This window comes from Rhea americana, unplaced genomic scaffold, assembly GCF_003343005.1.
Source record: "Rhea americana isolate MKP2758 unplaced genomic scaffold, rheAme1 scaffold_147, whole genome shotgun sequence".
NCBI lineage: Eukaryota > Metazoa > Chordata > Aves > Rheiformes > Rheidae > Rhea > Rhea americana.
In genome coordinates this window covers 1,362,197-1,371,371 of record NW_028185561.1, presented here as the reverse complement: position 1 = coordinate 1,371,371, position 9,175 = coordinate 1,362,197, and the positions used below count along the sequence as shown (strand labels likewise).

Here is a 9,175-nt window from a genome sequence, read left to right as displayed (position 1 = left end):
AAAAAAAAAAAAAAAAAAACCAATAAAAGAAGAAACAGCCTCTTACCTGTAGCAGGAAGAGTGCTAGAGTCTTTATAACTATAATTACAGATCAGTAGCACCAGCTGCTATACAAACCTAATGTTCACGAAGGACTGCCTAGGCTAAGATATAATAATATTAAAGTTGTACTTTGGAAGGCTGTGTGAGTAGAATGCTTTTTATGTTACTATAAGTAAGCAAAACACAGCAAATGTATAACTGATCATTAAGATGCACACTCTTCTGTTGGGGAAAAACTACCATGTGCCATGTGTAGAAGTAAAGAAGATTCTAATGCTTAATCGCTTGAAACCGCTTCTGCAAGACAGTTGATATATCCAAATTTGGAGGTGAAAATAATAGTGGAACTTAGCAATTCTTGGCTTGCAGGATTTATACTGATTGCATGAGAAGAGTATTGCTTAAAACTTTTTCCAGAGAATAATTAAGGAAACTACTTAAGAGTGTCCATGCATTATAGATTACGTAAAAGAGTGCAGAATTTTAAGGTAACTTTCAGGTTTATCTGTATGTTTAAAATAACTTTTAATTTCAGCGTGGAAGAGGAAGAACAAAAAAACTAGTATTGTCACTTGGGATAAATGGTTATTGATGCTCTTAAATAACTTAGCATTTTGCACCTTGGTTTTCTTGTGGAGGAAAAAAAATGGCTTTCTCAAGTATGAGATAATCACCAGGTTCCTGAAAAGTTTGTCCTAAAGAAGGTATAGAGCCAATGCCTTGAAGCTATCTAAATAAAGATGATGAAAACTTTTATTTTACTGTTATATATAAACAATGAAATATGAGCTATTACTTTGATATGCTTTAATTTACTAAACATGACCCCCCTTTTCCTCTTTTTTCTTCTTTTTTTCAGATCTTGGAATTTCTGGTACCACTTCAAAGAAGTAGGTGTAGCTTTGTTTTTTGTTTTGTGTGTGTTTTTTTTGTTTTTTTTTTTTTTAAAAAAAAAGATTTTCAACTTTTGTCATCTTAGCAGCAGCAGCTTTATCATCTTATATATCCATCAGTGTTTAAAAGAATTAATTGGACAAGTGCCAGTACACTTTTCCCCCCAAAAAAAACAGATTCAGAAAAATTCTAGAAAAAGAATAATGAAGGTGTGTTCTTCCTGACACAGCTTTTAAATTTGCCAGCTTTAACCTAAGTCTTACATTTCTGTAAATCACTGCCATCATTTTGGAAGGTTGGTTCCCAGACAACATAAAAGGAAATAATAGTCCAGATGATATTGCATAGCTCTCCTGAGTTAACTAGGCTAATAGTAATAGTTCAGTTTATCTTTTTATGGCTTTTTATGTGCTTATCGTGTAGGTATTGGAAAACTTTTAAAATAGAAAAGTTCATTCCATGCAATAAAATAATTTTTTTTTAGTATTTATAATATTCTATTCCTTTTTGAATGTATCTTTTTAATCTGATTGCTTACTTCAGCACTGAGTCCTCCTCTGTGTACAAGACCTGTTTATGAAGTGTGCACTTCAAAATGTGTTGTGTGTCTGTGGAGGTAATAGGAGGGATATATGTAAACACATCATGAAGTTTATCTCCAAAATTTACCTTTCTACAGTCTCCATAGCTTACTCACAATAGAGCACCTCTAGCAAAACCTGACTTGGAAACACTCTTTTTATTCTCTGACTGATTTGTTTCTCTTGTATGTGTGAACTTTTTTCAGACTGAATGCTTTCCTCCTTCAGCTGTCTGAACAAGATTTCCAGCAATGAAGTGTGCATTCAAAGACTTCTAGCAGGCAGCTCTACTGCCTGGTCCCAGTAGAATAGGCTGTAGCAGTCCTTTCTACTTTGCAAGGGTATATGCAATAATATATTGCCTTCAGTCAATGCTAAGCAACCCTTCTCCTTTATTCTCACCACAAAGGCCATGACCATATAACTGGCTTCGGTGTAGAGTGTAGTGGTGTCTACAGCTAACAACCCTTGAAACTGAGTGATACTAAAAATACATCTTTCTGTTAATAACTTAAACTGTATATACCATAAACTAATGTAACTTAATGCTTAATGTTAATGTTCATTGTAATTGGTTTTCCTTTTTACTGTGAAGATATGTAAAGAACAGCTCTATCTCTGATGCTCTCTATTAGGGGAGACCTTCAGTGGAACGCTGGAGAGAAAAAATTAACAGGAGGAGCCAACTGGCAGCCAAAAGTAGCACCTGCAACGTGGTCGACTGGTGGTGTCCCAAGTGGTCCATTGGTAGGTACTTCATCCAGACTGGTATTGAAACCTTACTGTTTTCTGAGACCATGCAAGCATAGACATACTTGTTACTGTGTCCGTTTCTGCTAATGAGTTTGCTTATAAAGTATAAATAATGTGATTATTTATATGAGTATAAATAATTATTAAGATCTTTTATAAATGGTATTATATATAATTATTTACTAATTATTATTTATATGAGTATAAATAATGTGATTGTTTCAAGTCAAATTTTTAACACCAGATCTAGAGCTGGCATAACTAAATCACTGAGTTCAGGTCAACAAAAATACAGTAACCTACATGTCAAGATACGACTCTACATGTATACTTACTATCAGTAGATATTAAAAAAGAAAAGTATGTAGCTAGCAGTATAGATCTTGATTAGGTCCGGGTAGACTGCCCAGAAAGAAGGGTAATTTTATGAAGCTGAAGTACTGGGGTGAGAGAAAACATTTTTCAGGTTTATTCCTCATTCAACGTTTTCTGAACACAGTAGATCAAAAAAGCACACAGTATTTGGACTATTGAGATGATTGGGTGTTAGCTTAGAAAAGTGTTGTTTGTTTAGCCCAGCAAAACAGTCTTATGGAAAGGTTAAGATTGCCCTATAAAACACCTCAGAAGGCCCTGACTGGGGGAAAGACGGGAGTTCAATTGAGCTTAAAATATAAATTTGGCACAAGAAAAAACTGATCATGGGTAAGCTGCAATATTAATATGAAGAAAGCTCATACCTCATAAAAGTAGCAAGGTCTTTGTTTAAAAAGTAAATAAATAAAAGCTGGGTGGGGGTGAGGGGTTGCAAACAGAAGGGAGGGAGACTATCAAGAGGGAGCAGACCCTCAGTTCCCTACTACCAGAACTGAACATTAATATAACTTTAAGCATGGTCCAGCTTATTTCTTAATTTTATGGTAGATTCACAAATTCACTGAACTTGTTACTTTATTGAATGTATTAGTTGTAATGTCAACTTTTTTTTCTTAATAGAAAGGTTGGGCAATACTGTACTATGTAAGTGAATTTTTTGATCCCTTATACTTACTAAACATGAAGATACTAACAGCGCCTCACATGCTTTGCAGTTGTTACAGCTGGCTTAAAACTAGCTAGAAACTACCTAGTATGGCTGTTTTCACAAATCTGTCCAGCGGCACTCTCAGGCAATGGATTGAATGTGACAGTATATAATGATTAACCATTTCTGTGCTATAAGTTTGAAAACAATGGCTTCAGAATATCACTGTTCTGCTTCAATGTGAAGAATCTGGTGACTTTTACTATGCAGATTTTCTAACTTCTCTAATACTGATTCAGTTTGGTAGTGGTTTTACCATCTGAGTGACTGGCCTTTCTGGAAAGCTGGGTAGAGGGATAGCATTTCATGAAGCATGGATACTATGTTTTGCTTATAAATCCATGTACTTAGGTCTTTTTGAAACCAGAGAATAGTAGACCACAGGGAAAACCAAATACAGAGATTGCAATGAAGCCTTTCTTCCCATCACTGCTGAAGTCTGAACCTGAGCCACTTAAGCTTTGGTCACATCTTCCCTTCATCTTCACCCTTCTCACCTACCTTCTGGATTAAAAGCAGAGCAAAATTTTGTGAGATCCTGTCTCCTCAAGTGACTCTAGTATCTTGAAGCAAAAGCAGATTCAGTTCATGGGGCCGTTCTTTTTGGCATCTGCCTAACTGAATTTAGAACTAAGACTTTCTCATTTGGCTGCAGTCAGATTAGTTTAGGATGCTCTTCTGATGTCACTAAGTCAAGTCTTTCCATTTCTTGCTTTCCATATCTGAGTGTCCAGATGTTAGTTTTAATATGGGAACAAATGAAAATACTACCTGTTAAGCTTTGACCGGTAAAGAGTTTGATAATAATTGGTCAGAATCTGTAGGGTGCATGCTGTCCAGTAAATCTCAAACAGGCTATCTTGATTAGTTGCATGAATCTGAAAAAAAATGGCCTATTTTGGCTTGGAAGCAAGGACCAAACAAGGGCGCTAAATACAAAGTTTACAGAAGTGGACTCTAGTCATGCTGCATACCTCCAGAGGTGCACTTCTGCTTTGAACTGAAAAATACTGTAACTATTCACCAAGCGTGGATGGGATATAACTGACCCCAGGTATACAGTAAGGAGCTTAAGGCTCAGGCAAGACCTTACAACTTCTGCAATACCTTGAGAATTGTACCAGTATACTTATTTAGGACACACAATAGCAACAATGAGGTTCTTAAGGATTTCTAAATGGTATTAGGATTATTTTCTTGAGTGCTTCCTGCCTCTCTTTAGAGCTATTACAGTTTAAATACTATTTGCGTTCAATATAATTCCGTGAAAGAGAGAGACTTCAGTGCTTTCAAGCCCATAGGAAGACTCTGCGTGGGAAATGACAGACAAGAGACCCAAAAGACATGATGTATAAGTCCTACTAGATAAGTGGGGTGGCCATGTTCAAAGGTGCCCTGTTTTTATCTGTTCTCTCTTCCTGCATCTTAGTGGAAAATCATTTTTCTTGTCTGCAATATGTTACTTGAATGAGAAGCCATTGTGTAAGAAGTTAAAATGAGCTTAACTCTCTTTGACTAAAGCACGTAGTGATTGTAACTGTGGCTTAAGTGTGTGAGCGAGGTACAGTTAAATGAATGTGACTGCATAAAAATAATAATTAATTTCTATCTGAAACTAATTACTATAGCAATTATTTCTCTTATTTAACTTTACACTCTGCTTAAGCTAGGCATAATTCTATAGCTCTTAGTAAAATACAATACTATAAGCGCACTAGCATATTTGCTATCAGTTATAAGGTCAGTGGGCTCTGTTATACTGTGCTACAGAAGGAGGAAGAAAATATTTTTGCTCTCATTTTGAGTTTTTCATTTTTCTGCAAATGGACTCCATTCCTGAAGACAACTGAGTCTGTTACCCTAGCTTTCTTATGACAAAATAAACTAAACATTGGTCAAAACAGTTGTTCAACAGTCATTCAACTCATTCTGCAGTAGCATTGTGGGTTTGAGGTTAGGTATTACATACTACATAACAGTGCTACTTTCTAGAACAGCTTGAGACTGTTAGCGACACCTTGTGGTTTCCAAATATTTGATGTTATAGAAATTCTTGCATTTTATTTTAGACAGGAACTGTGCCTCCAGCAAGTGCTGTTCCTGCCACAGGAGGTACTCCACCTGTTCCACAGCCAGGAGCAGCATTTGGGATGGTGAGTTATCTTTCTTACACTGCTTTCCCTTCTTCATCTGGAAACCTACTCACATTATTTTTAATTTGCAGCCCCCAGCAGGAGCAGGTGTACCCATGATGCCCCAGCAGCCAGTTATGTATGGGCAGCCTATGATGAGGCCACCATTCGGAGCTGCTGCTGGCCCAGGTGTACAGGTGAGTTTTACTGTTAGATGCATGTTTTACTACTCTCTGTTTCCCTAGAAAGTGGCTTTTGTATTCAATATCTCAGTTTGATTCTAGTTGTAGATCTGCAAATGAGATTTTTTTATGGTACCAGCTGTGACCAAGGAAGATGACAGTCAAGTGAAGAGGCAGTATGTTGAAGTGCTTTTGATTTTGGTGACAAACTCAGTGAGAACTTTACAGTGTTTCAGTGACATTCTCTGCCTGACCTCCAGCAGGTCACATCAAACACCTTTAATTTTTTTCAATTGCCTTATATGAGACCAGTGAAAGAATAGGTTTGAAAAGTCTCTCACATCTAACTACTTTTAAGATACATTTCTCACTGTAATGTGCCGTTTCAAATTCTGCCAAGTGAAATTTATTTCTTCTAGCATACCTAATGTGGAGGAAAGCAAATACACATTAGTCTTAATTTTCAATCACTGTGTTCTTCTGTAAGTGGTAGATAGATGGCACAGCTTCATTTTTCATGTATATAAAGTACATTCACATAGTCTGACTTTGTGACAATCACATTTGTAGAACCAAAGGAGACACAATTTTGGCTACTTAAAACAGAAAGTTCGCTAAATCAAGCCTGTTTCTAAAGAACTAGCATGATAATTAAAAACTCAGGTTTGGTTCTGTAAGTTGGCAGATGTAGAATCTTTAGCATAAATTTCTGTGCATAAGAATCCTGTAATAGTTGCTATACACAATGAGTTCCCTGTTCATTACATGARGAAGTCTTTGCTTAGCAGCAATTCTGCCTAAGGCAGACTTAGCTTACATAGAAGTTAACTCTGGATATTTTTCTGCAGGTTTGCATGTAGTGATGCTTCAAAGCAGAACAAATTAGTCTGTAAAGATCATTGCCATTCAAGAAGTAGAAAATGGTAAAGGACTGCAGAGTGGTCTCCAGCTACCAACACAAAGTAGTAAACTTCTTTAGTATTAGCACATTGCTTATGCCACTTAGACAACTGTCTGTCTGCTGTCTGGTCCATATCATGCAACTCAGCACAGCTGCCTTCCTACCATGTTGCTGCAATGAAGAGTACAATCACAGCAGACTTCAAGCGGTATCTGAGCATTCCTGCCTCTAATGCTCAACTTGGCACCTGATTAAGGACAATTGCACTAAATGGATTTTTAAAAAAATAAAAAATGCAATTTAGGCTAATCTTCAAGAGCAGGTTGTGGTGACTATTTGATCACCGTGGTCATTACACAACAAGCTAATAACCAGGAAACTAGCTATTATTTTATTATAGCATTGAATAGGAAAGGCATAGAAAATGTCTCTGGAGGGAGGGGCAGAGAATGCTTGCCTATAGTGTATCTTGCTTCTGCGCTAGTCAGAAGTCCTTCTTGACTTTGAAATAATGAGAGACAGAAGCTGATGCCATGGCTCTTAATTCTATTTTTTAACACTCAAAACCAATCTGCTTCCCATTTTTGCAAATATTAGGTCAGATGGACAAACTCTGTAGTCAACTATACCCTTTAGATAAGGAAACACACTCTCATTTAAATGTCTCTGGGTTTGCTTTGTAGAAGTATCAAGGACTTGAAATTTTTTGAGTGAGTAGTTGGGTTATAGKTGTTAGAGCTCTGCATTTCATATGTAGATACATATGTAGACAGATGATTTTACTTTTCCTAACACCTTAAATAGGCTTTTCATTTCAGAGAGTATCAAGAACAGGATTATGGAAGACACAAAGAAATAATTTTTTTCTTGGAGAAGGGGGGTAGTCATCAAGGTGCTAGGGCTACATATGAAATACCTAAGAGAGCATGAGATCTCTAGTGCCCTGAGTGAGGGGAGGATAAGGACAGGAAAGGGAAAACATATTTGGGTCCATAGTGAAAGGAGTTGCATGGAACTTGAAAAACGGCCACTTTCTACTGATTATTTGATTTCTTTCTTTCTTTCTTTCTTTCTTTTTTTTTTTTTTTTTTTTACCTAAACAAGATGGAATGAAGTTTAATAGTCAAGTCTACAGTACAATCTTTTTTTTTTTTTCTTTCTCACTACTAGTATAGAACAATTTGCATTTAATTGCCAATGGCAGGGATTCTCAGATGTACTCTGCAGCAGGCACTTGCTTGTTTTTAACCGTGATATTTAGCATATAACAATTGCTTAACTTCTTTCTGGGTTGATGATTCTAACATCTTTCTGTCTCACAAGGAGAGAGTGATTTAAAGCTACACTAACTAGAATACTCAGTGTCTGAATCCTTGTCCATTATATCAGCCAAACATTGTGAATTCTGTAGTAGGGATGGAATTTAGGCAATGCTTGAGCAAAATGGCAACACGCTAAACTTAATAGACAATTCACAACTTTGCTTGCAATGCACTTGCCTGTGTACCTGCTACACTTACCTAATGCTTGTATATCCTTGTCTGCTTTCTTTTTTCTGCCTTCCTGGCTGGCGTCTGTTAGCTTTCTCCAAGCCCAACTCCTGCTACTCAGAGTCCCAAGAAACCTCCAACAAAGGACCCATTAGCGGATCTTAACATCAAGGATTTCTTGTAAACAATAAGGTATTCTGTGACTGCCTGGCTAAGCATGTTGCACTGTAGTATGTATCTGGCACACAGATATTGATGAGTCTARTAGATTAAATGTTAAATATATATTTTAAAGTGAATTTGTAGCTTCAGGGATGGGTAGAAACATGTACTACTAATGTGGAGCCTTGAACAGAAAGCTGAATTGCCTATCTACCATTTTGTTTTAACCTGAAAGTTTGACTTTAGCAACTTTTTGGCTGAAGTGACTGACTAGAAAAGTTATCTTCAGGTTTGTCGTGTTCAATACAAGGGTTCTTGTTTGTATGTTTTCTTTCCCCAAAACTAATCTTGAAGCAAGTAGGATCATAACAGATTACAAATGCTGGGGGAAAAAAAACATACTGAAAAGCTATGTTCTGTCTTGTTCCGAGTAGCTGTATATTGTTCATGAGAACTTTCTTTAGATTGTGATAGATCATAAACATTAATCTAGTCTTCTGTGTGTGTGGAAACAGGTGTTKTATGATGGGTGTATGGAGCAGGGAGAGGTTAAAAGAGAAAAACTGACATATCCTCAGCATCAAGGGAAGGTTGCCTGAATCTCTTACTGCTTCCAGCCTCATGTCCTCCCCAGCCTTACAGTTTTCAAGACACTGCTTTTCTGAATGCTGAGGCATGAATGCTGCTGAGCAATGCCATGCAAGAACAACAAGAAAGGAGCAGGGAAGGACTAGATAAAATGAAAAATGGAGGAGAATCAGAAAAAGGGTACTGTAGTATGTAAGGAGAGGGCAGGGAAGAGGCAGAAGTGTTACCATGAGGGTTTGGAGAAAAGCTTGAGGAGGGCTAGGCAGAAATGTCAGATTGAACATGTCTGCAAATTAAAAAAAATGCAGAAAAAAAGATAGACATTTAAAACTAAGACTAGAATAACTTGCCAGGTAAGGAGAGGAC

The 9,175-nt window shown here is 36.9% G+C and overlaps 1 protein-coding gene across 1 annotated transcript in view; it reads left to right on the top strand.

Annotated features, from left to right (window-relative positions):
* SNAP91 (synaptosome associated protein 91) overlaps positions 1–9,175 on the top strand; it is a 75,708-nt gene that overhangs the window by 64,729 nt on the left and 1,804 nt on the right. The window contains exons 24-29 of the mRNA XM_085299202.1: positions 902–932; positions 2,153–2,264; positions 3,267–3,290; positions 5,424–5,507; positions 5,579–5,683; positions 8,151–8,251. Of these exons, the coding sequence (XP_085155328.1) occupies positions 902–932; positions 2,153–2,264; positions 3,267–3,290; positions 5,424–5,507; positions 5,579–5,683; positions 8,151–8,243 (449 nt within the window). The 3' untranslated portion in view covers positions 8,244–8,251. The remainder of the gene's footprint in view (positions 1–901; positions 933–2,152; positions 2,265–3,266; positions 3,291–5,423; positions 5,508–5,578; positions 5,684–8,150; positions 8,252–9,175) is intronic.